The sequence below is a fragment of the Notolepis coatsorum genome (assembly GCF_963971535.1).
Source record: "Notolepis coatsorum genome assembly, chromosome: 15".
NCBI lineage: Eukaryota > Metazoa > Chordata > Actinopteri > Aulopiformes > Paralepididae > Notolepis > Notolepis coatsorum.
The window spans coordinates 17,200,271-17,222,091 of record NC_140179.1 but is presented as its reverse complement, the minus strand read 5'-3'; the positions used below and the strand labels follow the sequence as shown (position 1 = coordinate 17,222,091).

The following is a 21,821-nucleotide window of genomic DNA, read 5'->3' as shown; positions in this document are numbered from 1 at the left end:
ATACAATGGCATGCAAATCTCTTGATTCTGATTGGCTGAAACAGTCAAGTTAGCCGTTGTTATTTCGTATAACACACTCCACGTGACCCCAGAACCCGCCCACAACCAAATTACATTTTTTTTCTTTTTTTTCCGAATGACTCCGCCGTTCATCCTTTTTCTGAATGAAACCAAGATGGCGGACAATAATCTTTATGAATGGATGTATTGATTTCGTCATAACGACTCATTCAAAAAAGATACAGTCAACTGGAATATGTTAGTTGTTTACACATATGTTGGATTATGTAATTGGTTTGTCATGACCCATTGTCAAAACAATCAAAAATTGCAGGATTTATATGAAGTGTGTTGTTAGATGGCATTCTTTGTAGCACCTCCCTCTGCCTGTTCCAGCTAAGAGGGAAAATAACGACACACATACTTTTTTCTCAAACTGCACTATAACCGGGAATGTTACCATCAATGTAAATAAACCATAATCACCCTGCAAAAACAGTACTGTATTTGTAAATCTGGTATGTCATAAATGTATAGATGTGCCAGTACTGTCTATCTGTATGTCATGTATGTTATGATGAAAAGAGCGTGGAAAGAGGGAGAGAGAGAGAGAGAGAGAGCGAGAAAGAGAGAGAGAGAGAAAGGAGAGAGAGAGAGAGAGAGAGAGAGAGAGAGAGAGAGAGAGAGAGAGAGAGAGAGAGAGAGAGAGAGAGAGAGAGAGAGAGAGAGAGAGAGAGAGAGACACCAGCTCACCTTGCTGATCTCGAACCCGAACACCTCCTCGAAGTAGGCCGGCTGGCTGATGAGCAGCAGGTAGAAGGTCCAGCTCCTGCAGAAGTTGGCCACGATGATGGCGTAGACGGGCATGGAGGTGAAGAAGGCTTTCCAGGGAGTCTTGAATTTCTGCCACAGAGAGGAATGAGAGACGTCGTTAGACTCACTCACTCACTCACTCACCCACCCACTCGCTCACCCACTCGCTCACCCACTCGCTCACTCACTCACTCACTCACTCACTCACTCACTCACTCACTCACTCACCCACTCGCTCACTCACTCACTCACTCACTCACTCACTCACTCACTCACTCACTCACTCACTCACTCACTCACTCACTCACTCACTCACTCACTCACACACACATACGCAGCATAAAAAGCATTAGGTGATAGTGTGGTCGTATAGTGAGATCAAAGACCAAGAGGTCAGCTTGTGTCTGTCTGTCTGTCTGTCTGTCTGTCTGTCTGTCTGTCTGTCTGTCTGTCTGTCTGTCTGTCTGTCTGTCTGTCTGTCTGTCTGTCTGTCTGTCTGTCTGTCTGTCTGTCTGTCTGTCTGTCTGTCTGTCTGTCTGTCTGTCTGTCTGTCTGTCTGTCTGTCTGTCTGTCTGTCTGTCTGTCTGTCTGTCTGTCTGTCTGTCTGTCTGTCTGCCTGCATGCGTGCGTGCGTGCACGCGTGTGTGTGTGCGTGCATGTGTAGAAATACAGTATGTGTGCGCATCCATGTGTGTTTGTAAATGTGTGATTCAAGATTCAAGAGGTTTATTCATCACATACATAACAAGACATATAGTGAAATGAAGGTGGCCATGCCCGCTTCGATTGTGCAAAAAATACAAAGAATAAAATAGAATAGAAATAAAATAGACATGATAAAAATACTAAGATAAAATACAAAAGGCAATGTACACTTCTATACAATATACAGTTATACCATATGTCACTGTGTTATCCTAACTATACTATACAAAAACATCCAGTTATGTTTTGTTTTTTTCCTTTAAAGTGACCTCTTCTCATGTGATTAAAGTGACTGTATTTGCGTGTAGGGGTCAGGGGTTTGTGGAAAGTAGCAGGTGTCTGGCTACAAACTACAGTGTGTATCCCAGGTATGAATACAGTCTGTGTGGAGAAAAACCATGTCAACGTTATTATTATTATTAGATCATCCGAAGATGGTAAATTAGAGTGTTGTAGAGGTTGAGTACTTTATTATCTAAAGATGGTAAGTTAGAGTGTTGTGTTCATTCATAGTTAAAGACAGTAGAGGTTGAGTACTTTATTATCTAAAGATGGTAAGTTAGAGTGTTGTGTTCATTCATAGTTAAAGACAGTAGAGGTTGAGTACTTTATTATCTAAAAATGGTAAGTTAGAGTGTTGTGTTCATTCATAGTTAAAGACAGTGGGATTTAAGTTTAAGTTTGGCAGAGGGACACATTTTTGTATGGGGGCCCGGAAACAAAAAACAATGGCTAATTTAATATATTGATAGTGAAAACATTTTAACTCTGTGACAGACCACCTTATAACTAAGACATACATTTGTGGCAGAGGCAGATAATGAACAAAATAAACTAGCTGCATAGGTGGCCTAATAAACTGTAAACGACATACACATTTGCACTGAACATTAAACCTTTGTCCGTTTGCCATTTTATTATAAAACCAGAGACAAGCGCCTCTCTCTTATTGGCCTATCTTACATTACGCACAACCAATGTGTCTATCTGACGGCCCTTTCTGTGGAGCGCACTGGACTATTGAGAAACAATAGTAATTTTCCATTGGTTTTCCCAGTCCATGTGACCATTTCTAGCATTTCCATTGGCTATAGTGACAGACATAGATATATGATAAATGGATAGATACAGCGGATTAGATGCAGTCCAGAGAAAACAACCAATCTAGATATTTCAAGATTCTATGCTTTACATCCGCGCATTCTCTGAGAGATGCACAACATTTTTAGATGACAATCGATTCCGATACAATAAAGCAAGTCTTTATCACAAACAAATCCAAAGATATTTAATGTTTTACAAAACTGTTGCGCCCGGCTTTAGAGGGTTAAAAGCCTAATAGTATTTTTTATTTAGTTAATAAATGTCTCGTTGTAATTCCTTATATATAACCTGACCTGGCCCCTTTAGATGCTGTCATCTCCCCCATTATATCCATTACATACATCGAAAAACCTCGATTTCCTTCAGATGTTACGTTAGAGTGTTGTGTTCCTTCATAGTTAAAGACAGTAGAGGTTGAGTACTTTATTATCTAAAGAGGGTAAGTTAGAGTGTTGTGTTCATTCATAGTTAAAGACAGTAGAGGTTGAGTACTTTATTATCTATTATCTATTATTTAGCATCACCTACAAAACCCTCCTGCTCACCTACAAATCTCTCCACGCTCTGGCACCTCAGTACCTCACTGACCTCCTCCACCTCTACACTCAGTCACGGTCCCTGCGATCCACGGACACTGGTCAGCTCTCCATCCCCCGAACCAGACTGCGGACCTTCGGGGGACAGAGCTTTCAGTGTGGCAGCTCCCACCCTCTGGAACTCCCTCCCTGCAGAACTCCGCAACGCCCCAACTCTGGACTCATTCAAAAAACTGCTCAAAACCCACCTCTTCAACTTGGCCTTTAACCCCTAATTTCTCACTTTGTATGTTGTGTCTGTCCACTATGTTTCTTACTTTGTTATTTTTTCCCCCTATGTAAAGCGACCTTGGGTCTTTTAACACTTTGAATGCCCAAAACGACATAACACGTGTTATCAGCCCGCCCCCTGAATGCCCACCACGACAATTAGCGGGATTTCTTTTTTATTAGCGATCTGAATTCATATTTCATCAACCGAGTCTACCGTTGGGAAACCAGCCCCATCAGGAGCTCAGATGTGAAAAAAGCGCCCCTATCGTCTCCCAGATGGTAATGCACCCTTTTGGAATGGACTCAATGAAAATGGATGAGAAAAGAAAAATCCGGAATCCACATTTTACTTCTCACGCATGTAACCGGAGATGATCCCAGTCATTGTGGACCATCAGAACAGCGTGTAATATGTGTTTACAGTATGTAGCGTTGGATCAATAAAAGCAATCGATTTTTGGAATGGCGATCAGGAATTGGAATAATCTTTTTGGATAACATCTGATCTCAGGTAAGGAATCTATTTTACCAGTCTTAGGATAATCAGACCTGTTTTCACGGAGATATAAGCCAGATGATTAAAAAAATTATAATAATAATCCTAAAAAAAGATTTTTTATTTATTAATGCAGTCAGGCCACTGAACTTAGAAGGAGGCCAGGCCAGTGTTTCTAGTTGCAGCAGCGCAATAGTTAGATAACCTAGGTGGGGAACAACCAGGAGATCACTGCAACTCACACAAGTTGGAGAACTATCTCTCTCTCTCTCTTGCTCTTTTTATTGATGAAGGATTGCACTACAACTCGTACACCTTACTGTAAATTGTACCTAAATTGTACCTCATCCCATTTCTGCTTTGCACTATATAGTATTGTACATTAGTACACTGCATAGTATATAATATAACACTGTATATTATATGGTAACTCAGTTACGTCTATTCTGCATCGACCTCATTTTCTACTTCTAATTTACATGCTATACTATGTTATTTGATACTATCTTGTCTAGCACAGTCTCTGGAGCGTAACAGTAAGACGCATTTTGTATGAAAGTATTCTGTACTTATGTATGACAACTATTAAAGAAACTTGAACTCTCACACACACACAAAGGGAGCCGCATGTGATTGGTGGAGGTGGGACCCTTACAAAAAACTGTTGTTGCTAATCATTGACACATGCTAGCCTGTAATAATCCCCCCCAGAAAAATCTACTTTGCATTTGATAAATTGCAAATATATGCCATCACACACACTGGCATTTAAAGGGTTAGAATTATAAAATGAATATGTGGTGTTATGATCAGGGCTGAAGTTGAATAAAAGATTGTATTTTTTTCAATCTGACATTACAAAAGAACTGAAAATCCATCAAAATCAGTGTTGTTGCTAATCATACATAATTTATGCTAGCCTGTTTTTTAACAATAATTTGTGATGCCATCACAAACACTGGCATTTAAAGGGTACAAATAAAAAAATGCCTGCACCAGAATGCAGGAAATGAAGTCTTTGTAACAAAAAAAATCCTGGTGGGGGACCCCCAGACCCCCCGCTTAAAAAGTGGCCTGACTGGGGCTATATTTTGCACTATATTTCCTGGCCTGAATGATTTCCCCAGTTCAGCCCTGGTTAAAAGCCTCCAATGCTTATTAGTGTGTGTGCGTTTGAACATTTGCATGTTTCAACCATACATTTCCATTTATATAAAAAAATATATATATTATAATTTATATTTATATATATTTTTTACCTCCTATAATTGTGGGGGTCGCGGCTCTCTGACACCATTATTTGGGGGTCGCGACCTGAAAAGTTTGGGAACCCCTGAGTTAGAGTGTTGTGTTCATTCACAGTTAAACACAGTAGAGGTTGTTGATATATCACATTCACACACCAGGTGATATGAACTTGACTTCAAAACTGAGTTATGCGGTTCTTCACTGCAACACGGGTTCAATTATTAATGTCATTGATTTGGTTTGGATAGTCTGTAGTCACGCAATGCTGCATCCCTGCCCTGAAGAGAGAGAGAGCCAAGCCATGCATGTGATTGAGAGAGAGAGAGAGAGAGAGAGAGAGAGAGAGAGAGAGAGAGAGAGAGAGAGAGAGAGAGAGAGAGAGAGAGAGAGAGAGAGAGAGAGAGAGAGAGAGAGAGAGAGAGAGAGAGAGAGAGATCCAACTAGGCTACTAGAGGGAGGGTGAAAGAGTTTGCGTGATTACAATCATATGAGACACTGGAGAGCATATTGTGAAATGAATAGTTATAATGAACTGCCCTATTAGAATTTAAACATATCGTAGTCAGGTTTTTTTCTCTTCCATCTCCCAATTTTGTCGTTATGCCAATTCCCTCCTGGTTGTGGCGCTGCCTTACTGTCAGTCAATTTATTTTTTTATTTAAATTTTTTTACCTGCAAAATCAACTCTGCCTCTCTTTGTTAACTACAACAAGCAATGCCGTTTGTTATTTAAGATGAGGTCGGACTTGGCACTGACAGATTTGTGTTCATTGTGTTGCTTTTGTGATGCCTCAAATGACGGCTTACAATATTTCATGAAAGCAAAGTGTTTAGTTTGTCTAAGATTTAAAAAGGTTTAAACTTTACAGCACTGACAATTATCTATAGTATTTTTTATAGTGTCCCGACCCATATAAAAACATGTCTTAATAACAAATTATGTCGAATTCTGCCTTTGTCTCTATTAACTACATATAAATATTTATATAATTGTTTGCTTTATAGACGAAGGTTGCAACATAATAATGTAATGTTGTTGGCTGTGTAACGGAGAGCAGACTACTTATTAATTTAATTCATTAATCCAATCCACTTTATTTATAGAGCACATTTAAAAATAACAAAGTTGACCAAAGTGCTGTACAAGTCTCACAATAAATACTTTTTTAAATTTTAAATTTGTATTAAAGTCTGGGGAGGGTGTAGACTATCACATGCTGCCTTACTGTTGGTCTGGGGAGGGTGTAGACTATCACATGCTGCCCTACTGTTGGTCTGGGGAGGGTGTAGACTACCACATGCTGCCCTACTGTCGGTCTGGGGAGGGTGTAGACTACCACATGCTGCCCTACTGTCGGTCTGGGGAGGGTGTAGACTATCACATGCTGACCTACTGTCAGTCTGGGGAGGGTGTAGACTACCACATGCTGCCCTACTGTCGGTCTGGGGAGGGTGTAGACTACCACATGCTGCCCTACTGTCGGTCTGGGGAGGGTGTAGTCTACCACATGCTGCTCTACTGTCAGTCTGGGGAGGGTGTATACTACCACATGCTGCCCTATTGTCCGGGGAGGGTGTAGACTACCACATGCTGCCCTACTGTCTGTCTGGAGAGGGTGTAGACTACCACATGCTGCCCTACTGTCGGTCTGGGGAGGGTGTGCTGCCCTACTGTCAGTCTGGGGAGGGTGTAGACTACCACATGCTGCCCTACTGTCTGGGGAGGGTGTAGACTACCACATGCTGCCCTACTGTCTGGGGAGGGTGTAGACTACCACATGCTGCCCTACTGTTGGTCTGGGGAGGGTGTAGACTATCACATGCTGCCCTACTGTCGGTCTGGGGAGGGTGTAGACTACCACATGCTGCCCTACTGTCCGGGGAGGGTGTAGACTACCACATGCTGCCCCACTGTCAGTCTGGGGAGGGTGTAGACTACCACATGCTGCCCTACTGTCAGTCTGGGGAGGGTGTAGACTACCACATGTCAGACTGTAGATTCGATTTTGTTGTTCTCTGGGGGATTCTCGAGAGATGTAAATATGGCTTATTTCTTTATTACTCAAAAATATAATATAATAATTTTTTCATTTATTTTATAAAGCGCTTCTCAATAACCCGAAGTCGCTGACAGTGGGCAAAAAGAAAAACAAAGAAGCATAGAACCACAGGGAAACAGGGAACAATATGAATATACAGGAACATAGAGCCATAGTAACAGATAACAAAATACAGGAGCCAGTAGGGGAGGAGAGGCAGAGAGGGTAGGGAAGGGGAGAGGGGGGCGACAGGTTGGAGGAGGGTGGTTATGGGTAGGGAAGGTTAAATGCTAGGGAGAACAGGTAGGTTTTGAGTTGGGATTTACATTTAGATTTGAAGGTGGAGAGTGTGGGAGAGTCTCTGATGGTCAGAGGGAGGGAGTTCCAGAGTCGGGGTGCAGCACGAGAGAAGGCCCGATCACCAAAACTTTTGAGTTTGGATGACGGGACGATGAGGGAAGCAGTGGAGGAGGACCGGAGGGAACGGGTGGGGCGGTAGGGAGAAGGAGGTCAGTCAGGTAGGGGGGGGGGGGGCAGGCTATGGAGGGCTTTGAAGGTGAGGAGTGATAGTTTGAACTGGATACGTTGTGCACCCCTAGTCGCTTTTTCTACTTTTTTGAAATATTTTGAGTGTGTGTGTGAGCACAGCGGTGTCTGTGTTTATTATTATTTCATGAAATTGGGTAAATATCTTAATTTTACATATATGTTCATTGTGTGAAAAGCTTATAACATGAAACACTCTAGAAATAGTAGTTACAGATTTAGTGACTCGTTCACCCCTAGTTACTTTTTCTACTCCCATCCACTTCAACGTTAAAACGGCATTTTTAAGCATTTTTAAATCTGCTCTTATTCGTTCAATTCTCTCTATATCTTGCCATCCTTTACATATTCCACGAGATAAGGACCTTGCAATTGCTGGGATGTGCTGTTACCGATGTAAAACTCATGGTGGCGTCATTGCTCCACAGATAACTTTGCCACAAGTCAGGGGGAGGTGAATTATGCTGAAGCGGGTTGCTGGTGATTGAAACTCGGCACACAGGTTTTGTGGTGGTGGGGGGGGGGGGGGGGGCGAGTGGATTTTCAAGACAGAACCAGAGGCGAACCGGACCGCGCAGTCCGCAGCGCGCCACACGGCGAAAAACAAGACCCCCATAGCCGGCACGCGCCAACGAGGAAGTGTACTGCGCGGATCACCTCTGGTCCTTGTTTCACCAGCGAGCCGAGCCGAATATTCCGGCCGGGGCAGTACATCGAAGCGCCCGGAGCATAATGCAGGTCAGTTGACCACTTGGTAAAGTTTCGCCTCAACTCCGTTTCTGGTCGAACTAGTCAGCGAATCTTTAATATTTTTTTTGATTCGTATTCAGAGGTAATTCGTCGAGATATTTCTAATTGGTATTTATCAAAAATAAATATTAGAAATATGGTCAAACAACATTTCGAACCGCTGAGCGCTTCGTAACGTTCGCCTCAACGCCGTTTCTGGTCGAACTAGTGAGCGAATCTTTAATATTTTTTTTGATTCGTATTCAGAGGCAATTCGTCGAGATATTTCTAATTGGTATTTATCAAAAATAAATATTAGAAATATGGTCAAAAACAACATGTATCCGTTTCTTTTGAACCGCACTCGCAGTTGACCACTTGGTAAAGTTTCGCCTCAACTCCGTTTCTGGTCGAACTAGTGAGCGAATCTTTAATATTTTTTTTGATTCGTATTCAGAGGTAATTCGTCGAGATATTTCTAATTGGTATTTATCAAAAATAAATATTAGAAATATGGTCAAAACAAACATGTATCCGTCTTTTTCGATGAAAAACTCTGTGGTGGTGGGGGGGGGGTGACTCTGGGAGCGAGTGGATTTTCAAGACAGAACCTTCGCCTCAACGCCGTTTCTGGTCGAACTAGTCAGCGAATCTTTAATATTTTTTTTGATTCGTATTCAGAGGTAATTCGTCGAGATATTTCTAATTGGTATTTATCAAAAATAAATATTAGAAATATGGTCAAAAACAACATGTATCCGTTTCTTTTGAACCGCACTCGCAGTTGACCACTTGGTAAAGTTTCGCCTCAACTCCGTTTCTGGTCGAACTAGTGAGCGAATCTTTAATATTTTTTTTGATTCGTATTCAGAGGTAATTCGTCGAGATATTTCTAATTGGTATTTATCAAAAATAAATATTAGAAATATGGTCAAAACAAACATGTATCCGTCTTTTTCGATGAAAAACTCTGTGGTGGTGGGGGGGGGGGGGTGACTCTGGGAGCGAGTGGATTTTTAAGACAGAACCTTCGCCTCAACGCCGTTTCTGGTCGAACTAGTCAGCGAATCTTTAATATTTTTTTTTATTCGTATTCAGAGGTAATTCGTCGAGATATTTCTAATTGGTATTTATCAAAAATAAATATTAGAAATATGGTCAAACAACATTTCGAACCGCTGAGCGCTTCGTAACGTTCGCCTCAACGCCGTTTCTGGTCGAACTAGTGAGCGAACCTTTAATATTTTTTTTGATTCGTATTCAGAGGCAATTCGTCGAGATATTTCTAATTGGTATTTATCAAAAATAAATATTAGAAATATGGTCAAAAACAACATGTATCCGTTTCTTTTGAACCGCACTCGCAGTTGACCACTTGGTAAAGTTTCGCCTCAACTCCGTTTCTGGTCGAACTAGTGAGCGAATCTTTAATATTTTTTTTGATTCGTATTCAGAGGTAATTCGTCGAGATATTTCTAATTGGTATTTATCAAAAATAAATATTAGAAATATGGTCAAAACAAACATGTATCCGTCTTTTTCGATGAAAAAACATTTTTTTTCAATAAAAACTGACGTGGTATCAAACAAACACTAATTTAAGTGGTTAAAATTCGAAAATATGTGTAATTTTTTACAGATATCTTGAGAATAGGCTATGAATGTTAAACATGGGTAAACATTTTTTTTTTAAATAGTAAACAGTTAAAATTATATGGCTTTAAACATGATGTATCTTTTCCTCTCCCTTAAGCCCAGTGAGCTCCCTCATCGTTAGGACAGCACAAGGGTTAACACATTCAGCGCCAGATGTCGCTGTGGGCCGTATGGCTGTGTGTGCCAGCGCTGTAATGAATGGGGCTACATGCCGGTGTTTGCAGTGCTAAAACTATATTAAATATTATAGCTATGGATCTAATAATATAGTCAATTGTCATTGAGTTTCTTCCGGGCAAGATGCAAAAAACTTTTTTCATCCATACATTCCCGTTTTATACCGTGGTGAATATGAGTATAGTTTTAGAGCAATTCTGTGTAATCCCAGGAAACGCCGCTAAACAGCGTTTAGTGCATGTCACTATAAACCGTGCCATTGCTCGCTTGGATCAACAATCAATCTGAAATCAACGCTGGATTATCGGTATTATGTTTCATCATGCATGCATGAAAGGGTGGGGGGGGGGGGGTTCTATGCTTCGATCGTCACCAACGGAATACATTACACAGTACATTACAGACACACACTCCGATTGCGGGGAAGGAATTATTGGATCAATGCAAGATTGATAGCATATAGCCCTTACCTTGACTAGGATGTACTGCAAAAAGAATATTCCAATTATCTAATCGCCATTCCAAGTATTGATGTCGATCGTGTTGCCAAGATAATCCACCAAAGCACATGAACCGGCTGTGCTTGATTCTCCCCAATCCATGTGTTATAAACGTTACTCCTGCCCGACTAGGAAAACCCAGACCGGACTTATTAGGCCGACGTACAGGCTGAGACAGAGGGTTTCCAAGGATGTGCAATACCGGCCGCAAGGCGTTAGGCGGCGGTATTGGATGTTTGCGATCTCAGACCCATTCCCAATGATAACATCAGGCTGCCTCGATGGATTATGAATGGAAATATCGGATAAAAGAAATAACGAGGAAAACCGACTTTTCTCGGGTTTGGCGCCCAACGTTCGGCGAGTTAACCCGACTTATCTCGGGTCTGGTGTCCAATGTGTTAATCGGGAGCCAGTGGAGAGAGTGGAGGACAGGAGTGATGTGGTCACGGGACCGGGTGTTAGTGAGGAGGTGAGCAGCTGAGTTCTGGACCATCTGGAGTCTATGGAGGGAGCGGGAAGTGATGTCAGTGAGGGAGTTGCAGTACTCCAGGCGGGAGGAAATAAAGGCGTGTATGAGGGATTCAGCAGCGGGGGGGGGGAGGCAGTGTCTGGTTTTGGCGATGTTGCAGAGGTAAAAGTAGGAGGTTTTGATGACGTGGGGGTCAAATGAGAGAGTGGGGTCCAGGATGACGCTGAGGTTTGCGAACCAGGGGGGAGGGGGCTATAGGCCCCTAAGTCTTCTCGGGGCCGACCGTAAAATATTTGCCAGAGTATTAGCCCATCGTCTACAGAAGTATATGACGTGCTGGTGCACTGTGATCGAACTGGATTTATTCAGGGTCGCTTTCCACGACGGTGTAACCTGCTGTAAAAAGCAATAATAGACTCGAAGCCTACAGCACCTTATTAAGCAATTAAGCAATGATACACGATAAGCCTGGTATATCATGAATATTGCCATGGCTGTGATGCGCCTGCAGGCACGAGAGCGCAGCTCTCATCGAAGATTTATAATAATCACAAGATACATTCAGTGCTGGATCTAACTAAATGGATTTATGGAGACACATTTATGGAAAGTTCAAGACTGGACCACAAAGCTTCTGAAAGGGTTAGAATGACAGCTACCAAATCCATTCCGAGACAATGGATCCACTAGGCTCTCTGCGCCGCCCCCTATCTCCCTGTCTCCGGCTGTCCCTGAGCAATGACCGGAGTGTTGAATGTCCCGTGACTAAGACGGGGAGGACGTGACCCTCTTTGCGCCGCCCCTGTGCCTCAAATAGATCCGCTATCAGCTCTATCTTTAATCTTTCAAAATGTTCAGTTGCTATCGCTATTAGCTCTATCTTTAATCTTTCAAAATGTTCAGTTGCTATTGCATGCACTCATCTGTGTTTCACTACACACATGAGTGCATGCTTACCAACTGTCTGTCTGCAACACTACTATCACCAACATCTAAGAAGGGAGATCCCCCCTTGAATGGCCCTTCTAAGGTTTCTCTCCTCCACACTGCCTGTGGAGCTTTTTTCCCTATTGTTAGGTTTTAGTGAGTTTTTCCTTACCTTCGCGTGGGGTATGTCTGGGAGTGCTTGCATTCTTTCATTTATTTGCATTCATCTAAAAATGTTTGGACCTTATGGTGTTCTTGTTCTGTTCTTGACTTATTGTTATGTTTTCTTCTTGACTTGTTTAAAGAAGACCTGTACGGCCCATGGGGACATTAACGTGTGTTGTCGGGCCCTATAAATAAATTTGATTTGATTTGATTTGATTAGCTCTGGAATAAGTAGTGTGTCATCAGCATGACTCATACATTGAAAAGTATGGCTTATTTTGAAGGTATGAACCGGTACTTTCCTGACATCTGTGCTGAGTCACATTTGGGAATGGAATCCCTACTGTTGTAATGTTCAATTGTAGCTGTTCAATTATAGTGCTACTGTGTACCTGGAGAGGGTTGAGGACACCAGCGGATTCTACTGTGTACCTGGAGAGGGTTGAGGACACCAGCGGATTCTACTGTGTACCTGGAGAGGGTTGAGGACACCAGCGGATTCTACTGTGTACCTGGAGAGGGTTGAGGACGCCAGCGGATTCTACTGTGTACCTGGAGAGGGTTGAGGACACCAGCGGATTCTACTGTGTACCTGGAGAGGGTTGAGGACACCAGCGGATTCTACTTAATATAATTTAGGACCTGCTCAGAGGTCATCAATCGGCACACATGCGATGCATGCATGCAATTCGTATCTGCGATTAACCCATCCCGTCGTCCTTCCCCCCCTAGGGCAGCCGGGAGCAGACAGGCGTCAACGTGAGCCGCGCCAGGGGACCAATCCAAGTGCTCCTGTCCGTCTTCGTCAAGGACGCCACAGCATTAGCGATCTTGTTGTTGTGCATGTTTTTCCATTGGGTTTATCTTATCGGGGGGAAACCCTTGCGAGCACGGGGAGAACATGCAAACTCCACACAGAAAGGCCTGGGAGATACCCCACCTGGGTAACTGGCATCATGGAAACCTGGTCCCCAAGCGGGAATCGAACCCTGGACCTTCTTGCTGTGAGGCGACAGTGTTAACCACTACACCACCGTGCCGCTATACTGTGTACCTGGAGAGGGTTGAGGATGCCAGCGGATTCTACTGTGTACCTGGAGAGGGTTGAGGACACCAGCGGATTCTACTGTGTACCTGGAGAGGGTTGAGGACACCAGCGGATTCTACTGTATACCTGGAGAGGGTTGAGGACACCAGCGGATTCTACTGTGTACCTGGACAGGATTGAGGAAACCAGCGGATTCTACTGTGTACCTGGAGAGGGTTGAGGAAACCAGCGGATTCTCCAATGGCCTCTTCGATGTACGTCCTCTCTTCTACTGTGATGGTGGGGTGAGCTGCTGGGCTCTCATACGACACCAGGATCCAGAAGCAATACCAGAAGATACCAAAGCAGCCTGGGAGAGAGAGAGAGAGACAGACAGAGAGAGAGAGAGACAGAGAGATAGAGGGAGAGAGAAAGAGAGACAGAGAGAGAAAGAGACAGAGAGAGGGAGATAGGGAGGAATGTATCAATACAATCAATACATCTCCTCATCAAAACTAAAAAACACATGCAAGTGTTAACTGCAACTCCAACCACATAACCATATACAACTTAAAAACGCCCTCAGCACTTTCACATGAAAACCACCCTGAATATTAACTCCTCATCCACCACCGAGCAAATTACATCCTTATAACACAACACCACTGTTCCACAAAAGTATCTACATTTTTCATCTCTTTGTAAAACCTCAAATCTATCCAGACCTTGCTCTTACCATTGCTAAAAACACACTGATCAACTCCTGAACCACTTCTCTTTCGATTTAGTTTCTTCTTGTAAGATATATTGCCATTTTCGCTTCACCCAACAGGAAATTGATGAGTTTCCACTTAATAGCATCACTTCTCCTGTAACCAGCTCCAAATATAAAAACAGCCTTGGACCACTCCTCGTTAGGAGACAAAAACAAGATTTCTAATATATCAAATAAAAACTTGAGCCTTCCACACTCTAAAAAACAATGGAAGATATGTTCCACGCCTCCACAGAAAGGACATTCGTTTGACACATTAGGATTCACAACAGATATGAATGCATTCACAGCAACAGCTCAATGGAGAAGTCTCCACTGCAAATCTCCAGTCTTTGAGGGGAGTTTATACAAAGCTCTCTGGTCTAAAATCACATTACGTTTTTTTCTCCACACAGAGTCCTCTTTTCCGTTTAGCTTGCCCACGTTGAGAGCTTTGACACAACACTTATACAAATCCTTTCCACCAAGAGTATATAAGTCAAGCCCTTTCAAATATGTTTCGTCTAATAAATGCCCAGAACAGCCATTAACATCTGGATAAAGATCCACCTCTGGAAAAAGGTCCTCTTCATCTGGGGTCTCCTCCCCCACACAGTACATCCTCAAAAGATAAAAATCTTCCAAAGAAAAATGTTCAGTCCACCATTTTAAAATATATTCCATGTGTCGGACCCAGCAGGTTAGCCACAGCATGTCCATCCTTTAAGCTTGGCCCAGCTACATCCACAATCTTGCCCAAGCATGAGTATTCCGTTTTTACACAGTGTGTGTTTGAGGCTTGGTGTTGAACTGTCCGTTATGTCCATTCTCGCCCCACCGACAATATATATGTATATATATATATATATTAATGTATACTGTATATAATACATAAAGGGGGTCTAGGTTGAATAATTGGATTTAGATTGTTGATACTAACCATATACATAGAAGACAGAAGGCCACCCAGTGTACTGGACCAGGATCCCTGCTAGAGGCATCGCCACCACCGCCCCAGCGTAGGACCCTGTAACACGTTAGGGTTAGACATGTTAGACCCTGCAACAGGTTAGGGTTAGACATGTTAGACCCTGCAACAGGTTAGGGTTAGACATGTTAGACCCTGCAACAGGTTAGGGTTAGACATAGATAGACCCTGCAACAGGTTAGGGTTAGACACAGACTTAACATCCTGATCATACAACATACATACATACATACATGTCATACATACATACATACATACATACATACATACATACATACATACATACATACATACATACACATACATGTTACGGTGGGTGGCGAGGGGAGGTGAAGAGAACCCATACTAACACAATTGGCAGTGTTAGGGGTGGGAAAGCTGGTGGGTGGGTCCTGGGCGTTGTAAACAGAAAAAACTCCTACAGTTCGGTCGGGGCGCCTGCTCAGCGAAGGAAGGATCTGGAGGGAGGTAGTGTGACCTTCCACACGTTACAGTCTCCCAGTGAGAATCTGCGTTGCCAGGCTGGCTGCCGGCTGGCTGCACATGTGTCGGAGGATAGCATGTGATAGTCTCCGGCCTCCCGGACCAACAGTAGGGGGGGGTGCGCAACAACCAGGAAGGGAGTTGGGAATTGGCATAACGACTAAGGTCGCTTTCACACAAATGCTGAACAATGATAACGAGAGAGAGGAGGCAGAGTCGACGGAGTAGGGTACAATGAAAGGGCTTTACTGCGCAGTAATAACAAGGGTACACGTTACAGGGTACAAAACAAAAGCGAACTGTGAGCACGGAAAGAAAACCTCAGCAATGCTGGAAAACGTGGCTAGGAAGCAGGAGAGGACTCACAGGGAAAAACGAGGTAAAGGGTTATTCCGCGCACAGCAGGAATAACAGGGAGCTTCACAAATGGTGAACAGAGTAGCATGACAGGATACAGTGGTAGACAGAAGTCAGAAACAGGCAGGTGGCGGCTAGGTGGTGTAGTGGGCAAGGCGCTCGCCACCAACGCTGGAGACGCTGGGTTCGAGCCCAGCTCACGGCGTTGCTACCAGCTTGGCTGGTCGCTCATACTAACACAATTGGCAGTGTTAGGGGTGGGAAAGCTGGTGGGTGGGTTCTGGGCGTTGTAAACAGAAAAAACTCCTACAGTTCGGTCGGGGCGCCTGCTCAGCGAAGGAAGGATCTGGAGGGAGGTAGTGTGACCTTCCATGTGTTACACTCTCCCAGTAAGAATCTGCGTTGCCAGGCTGGCTGCCGGCTGGCTACACATGTGTCGGAGGATAGCATGTGATAGTCTCCGGCCTCCCGGACCAACAGTAGGCGGGGGTGCGCAACAACCAGGAAGGGAGTTGGGAATTGGCATAACGACTAACAGTGGGATGGGAGAAAAATCGGAAAAAAGGAGGGGGAAAAAGATATATAAAAAAAAAAGAAACAGGCAGGTGTAGAAATTGTCGGAAAGGAGAAACGCACAATCTCTATCTTGCGACAACACAAAGCTGTGTGTCATTTATTTCATTTATAGCACAAGTGACAGCTGTCAGAACTATGCCGTGCTAGCCTCTGACAGCTCATAGTAACCAAACATTTTATCAATGAAATCCCACCAGGGCGTCTTCTCTCAGCCCAACCCCAAAACCAACCTCCTTAAAGTGACAGTGTCCCATCAACACATCAAAACAATACAATGGTGAATTATGTCTATAGAACCCACTACATACGTCCCCCCAGAATTCATCATAACAAAAGAAGTCAATGAACAGGAGGGCGGAGAACCCTGCCATAACGGCTCCGCCTGACCCCTGTAGAGGCCGGCGCCTCTGTAGGGAAAACCTTAGGGGCCCTACGGCCACTCGGGCACTGGATAGGTGGCGAGGGGGTCTCATGGGCCTTAATTGGAAGTCGGGGCAAGGTAGGGGGTCGTCCCCGCCGTGGGGGCTGGGCCAGTCCAACAGGTTTGCTCAAGTCTACGTTAACCGGTTTAAGGCGGTCTATGGAAATGTGTTCCAGCTTCCCGCCCATGTCCACGACAAAGTACTTGTCTCCAGCCTCCTGGACACGGAACGGACCATCGTATGGAGGTTGCAAAGGGTCCCGATGGGCATCGTGACGGATGAAAACATATTCCGCTGACCGCAGACTTGTAGGGATGTGCGACCGGGGGAGGCCATGCTGTGAGGTGGGAACCGGTGTGAAGACCTTAGCCTTCTCCAGAAGTGCCGTCCGCTGCTGGGCTGCAGACCAGGGGGCAGTAATGTTAGGGATGAAATCCCCTGGCACCCGCAGAGGCTGACCGTAAACCAGCTCGGCAGAGGAGGTCTGAAGGTCTTCCTTGGGGGCCGTCCTGAGACCAAGCATGACCCACGGGAGCCGGTCGACCCAGCCGCTATCAGTAAGGCTGGCCCGAAGTGCTGCTTTCATTGAGCGGTGAAAACGCTCGCATAACCCATTGGCCTGCAGGTGGTATGACGTAGTCCGGTGTAGCTTCACGCCCAGGCTCTTGGCGACCGTGTTCCAGAGCTCGGACGTGAACTGTGGGACCCGGTCTGAAGAGAGGTCGGCTGGAGTGCCAAACCGGGCGACCCAGGTTCCAATAAAGGCCCTGGCCACCTCGGCAGACGTCGTGGCTGAGAGTGGAACTGCCTCTGGCCAACGGGTAGTCCTGTCTACCATAGTAAAGAGGTAACTGAAGCCGTGTGAGGGGGGCAGGGGGCCCACTAGGTCAACGTTCACGTGGTCGAACCTCCTTTCAGGTACAGGAAAGTGCTGCAGAGGGGCCTTGGTGTGACGGTACACTTTAGCGTGCTGGCAGTCAAAACAGGAGTCAGCCCAGTCTCTCACATCTTTCCTAAGCCCACCCCAGACAAACTTGGCGGACACTAGTCTCTGCGTAGGTTTCTTTCCCGGGTGGGAGAGGCCGTGGACAGCGTCATAAACACGCCGCCTCCACCCTGTGGGAACGATGGGGCGGGGCTGTCCCATAGAGACATCACACAGGAGAGTGGTGCCAGCGCTGTCAAAAACCACATCCTCTAACCGCAGGCTTGAGGTGGCTGACCTGAAATCTCGCACTTCAGGGTCGGTAGCCTGGTTCGCTGCCATACCGGTGTAATCCAGCCCCAAGTAAATGGCGCCCGCTACAGCCTGGGAGAGGCAGTCTGCGACAAGGTTTGCTTTACCTGCCACATGTTGAATGTCAGTGGTGAACTCTGAGACATATGAGAGCTGTCGCTGTTGATGGCAGACCATGGCTCAGACACCTTGGCCATGGTGAACGTCAGCGGCTTGTGATCCACGAAGGTCGTGAACTGGCGGGCCTCCAGCAGGAAACGAAAATGGCAGATGGCAAGGTAGAGGCCGAGGAGTTCCCGATCGAAGGTGCTATACCTCCGCTCGCTGGGGCTTAACTGGCGGCTGAAAAAAGCGAGTGGCTGCGAAGCCCCGCCTACCCACTGTTCAAACACTGCGCCCACGGCAAAATCTGAGGCGTCGGTGGTGATGGAGATCGGGGCCTTAAAGGAAGGATGTGCCAGCATGGTGGCGTTGGCTAGGGCAGCCTTGGCATCCAGAAAAGCTTTGTCTCTCTCTGCAGACCAGTCGACAGCATGTTTTGGCGCTTTACCCCTAAGGGCCTCATACAAAGGCTGCATAATCCGAGCCGCCTGGGGGATAAAGCAGTGGCGGCTCTGCCACTAGGGGCGCACGGGCGCCGCCCCCCCTTCAGGCCATATGAGAGTAGAACAAGAAAAAGTATCTTTTTGTTTTTTGTTTTATAGCCCTATAAATAATATAAACATGTTTAAAATGAATAATATTTACTCATTTTAAGTATGTTTGTGTTTCCAATGCACAATATAACGTTACTATATAAAATAAAAAAATACTCGTTTTCAGGAACAGGAAGTGACTCACTTTTTTTATTTTTTTATTTGTTTGTATTTCTCGGCCCGGGCTAGACGCGATAGCACTCTGAGTGCGCGTCACTGTTTGATCGCTGTATCCGTCACAGCCAATCAGTGCGTAACGCATAGTGCGTTGAAATATGACTATTATGTTGGAATCCGGGCGCGATTTGAAGCGGTCTAGTCAAGCGTTTAGAATTTCCGTCTAGAATTTCCATAGCCGCATTTCGCGGAGACGCTCTCTGATTGGCCGACGCGGCGATGCCAGTTTTTTCCTTAGCCACAGTTTGCAACATGTTCGAAGCTGTGTGTTGTGAACTTGTGATTCAGTCTGGAGTCTGGACAGTGGGCAGTGAGTGGAATGGATATACATCGACAACAGTCTGGGGGACAGTCAGTGGACATACACTTTTTGGACCACGTTTCAATTAAACAAAGTGAGTTAATTCTCTCTCTCTCTCTCTCTTAGCCAACTAAGCTAACTTTAGCTGCTGTTAGCCACTCAGCTAATGCTTAACTAACGCTCTCTCTCTCTCTCTCTCTCTCTCTCTCTCTCTCTCTCTCTCTCTCTCTCTCTCTCTCTCTCTTCTGTTATGCTGCACCCGCCGTGGTCTCTCTCTCTCTCTCTCTCTCTCTCTCTCTCTCTCTCTCTCGCTCTCGCTCTCGCTCTCTCTCTCTCTCTCTCTCGCTCTCTCTCTCGCTCTCTCTCTCTCTCTCTCTAATTTCGCCGCGTGTGGGGCATAACCACTCAGACAATGAATGGTAACTTGTTTAAAATGACGAGATATACAAATGTGATTATTATTGAATGGATCTGACATCATCTGAGAGAGAGCGAGAGAGAGAGAGAGAGAGAGAGAGAGAGAGAGAGAGAGAGAGAGAGAGAGAGAGAGAGAGAGAGAGAGATGTGCGTGTTTGTGTTGGGCTATTGGAAACGTGGTTGCATTTGACTGACTGTGATATTGATCGATGGCAATGGTGATAATATTCGCCAATGTGTGCCTTGTACATGTTTGCAAAATGTTTGGTATAGCGCCCCTAGTGGCGAAGCATCCACGAGCCGCTACTGGGATAAAGCGTGATAAAAGTTGATCATTCCGAGAAACTCCTGCAGTGACCTAACCGTGGGCGGCCGGGGAAAATTCATCACCGCTTCCACCTTCATGGGAAGAGGGACCGCTCCCTCTTTAGTGACTCTGTGCCCCAGGAAGTCAATGGTCGACCGCGCAAACTGGCATTTGGCCGGGTTGATTATCAGTCCATGCTCATTTAGCCGCTCAAAAAGCATCCAGAGGTGGGACATGTGCTCAGCCTTAGAGGCGCTGGCTATGAGGATATCATCCAAGTATACAAAAATAAAATCTAAGTCTCGTAGCACAGAGTCCATAAGGCGCTGGAACGTCTGTGCAGCGTTTTTGAGGCGCTCTCATCTACAATGATGTCAAGAATTCTACAGTAATTAATTAATCTAATTAATCGCATTTTAATCGCATAACCATTTTAGGCCTGATATTTTATATTCTATAATCATATTTCAAATAGCATGTGTCCGGATGGCAGAATTCAGTACTGTATCTACAAAACCTTCTGTTTAATCATCTTCCTTTCATTCATTTGCTTAGATTTTTCAGGTCTGGTAAATTTTAGCATGGTGTTATATATGGTGTAATAATAATTGAATTGCTATTCTCATTTGATTCATTACAATGTACTCAAGCCTAGTAACAGACACAGTATTTCTGACACAGGGAATACATTCCCTGAGATCCATAGATGTCCCTAGAATCAGATACCAAGAACATGCAAATGGACCATTTAAAAAAAAAGTCTGTAAATGTTTATTCTATGTTCGTATGGAATGAATGAGATAAAAAAATAATATATATCTATATTTTTTTTATTTTTTTTGACTTTTGAGTTCATTTTCATAACGCGATAATTTGCTGTGTAATTAATTAATCTAATTAACGCAATACATGACAGCCTTAAAACAGATAATAACACAAAATAAAGATTAAATTAAAAACGGACTGAAAGAGAGAGATTTGTAATCATGTTTTTAGGTTTTAGGACATACCTGTCCACAGGTTAGTGGGATATAGATTATTAGTGAGATGAAGATCATTCCAAGAAGCCGGGGCATTATAACAAAAGGATGACTTTCCAAGTTCAGTCTGAAGTCTGAGGACCTAAAGCTCAGTCTGTGTCTAGAGGCTTCAGAGTGGAAGGAACAGCATGACGTGTCTAGAGGCTTCAGAGTGGAAGCAGCAACATGACGTGTCTAGAGGCTTCAGAGTGGAAGCAGCAACATGACGTGTCTAGAGGCTTCAGAGTGGAAGCAGCAGCATGACGTGTCTAGAGGCTTCAGAGTGGAAGCAGCAACATGACGTGGTGTCTAGAGGCTTCAGAGTGGAAGCAGCAACATGACGTGTCTAGAGGCTTCAGAGTGGAAGCAGCAACATGACGTGTCTAGAGGCTTCAGAGTGGAAGCAGCAACATGACGTGTCTAGAGGCTTCAGAGTAGAAGCAGCAACATGACGTGTCTAGAGGCTTCAGAGTGGAAGCAGCAACATGATGTGGTGTCTAGAGGCTTCAGAGTGGAAGCAGCAACATGACGTGTCTAGAGGCTTCAGAGTGGAAGCAGCAACATGACGTGTCTAGAGGCTTCAGAGTGGAAGCAGCAACATGACGTGTCTAGAGGCTTCAGAGTGGAAGCAGCAACATGACGTGTCTAGAGGCTTCAGAGTGGAAGCAGCAACAT

At 44.7% G+C, this 21,821-nt stretch overlaps 1 protein-coding gene across 1 annotated transcript in view; it reads right to left on the bottom strand.

Moving 5' to 3' along the window:
• Positions 1 to 21,821, bottom strand: part of slc17a7a (solute carrier family 17 member 7a) — a gene marked incomplete at both ends in the record, with an annotated part of 91,937 nt that overhangs the window by 8,817 nt on the left and 61,299 nt on the right. Inside the window, 3 exons of the mRNA XM_084330911.1 lie at positions 754 to 903; positions 13,641 to 13,783; positions 15,108 to 15,194. Coding sequence (XP_084187037.1) covers positions 754 to 903; positions 13,641 to 13,783; positions 15,108 to 15,194 — 380 coding nt within the window. The remainder of the gene's footprint in view (positions 1 to 753; positions 904 to 13,640; positions 13,784 to 15,107; positions 15,195 to 21,821) is intronic.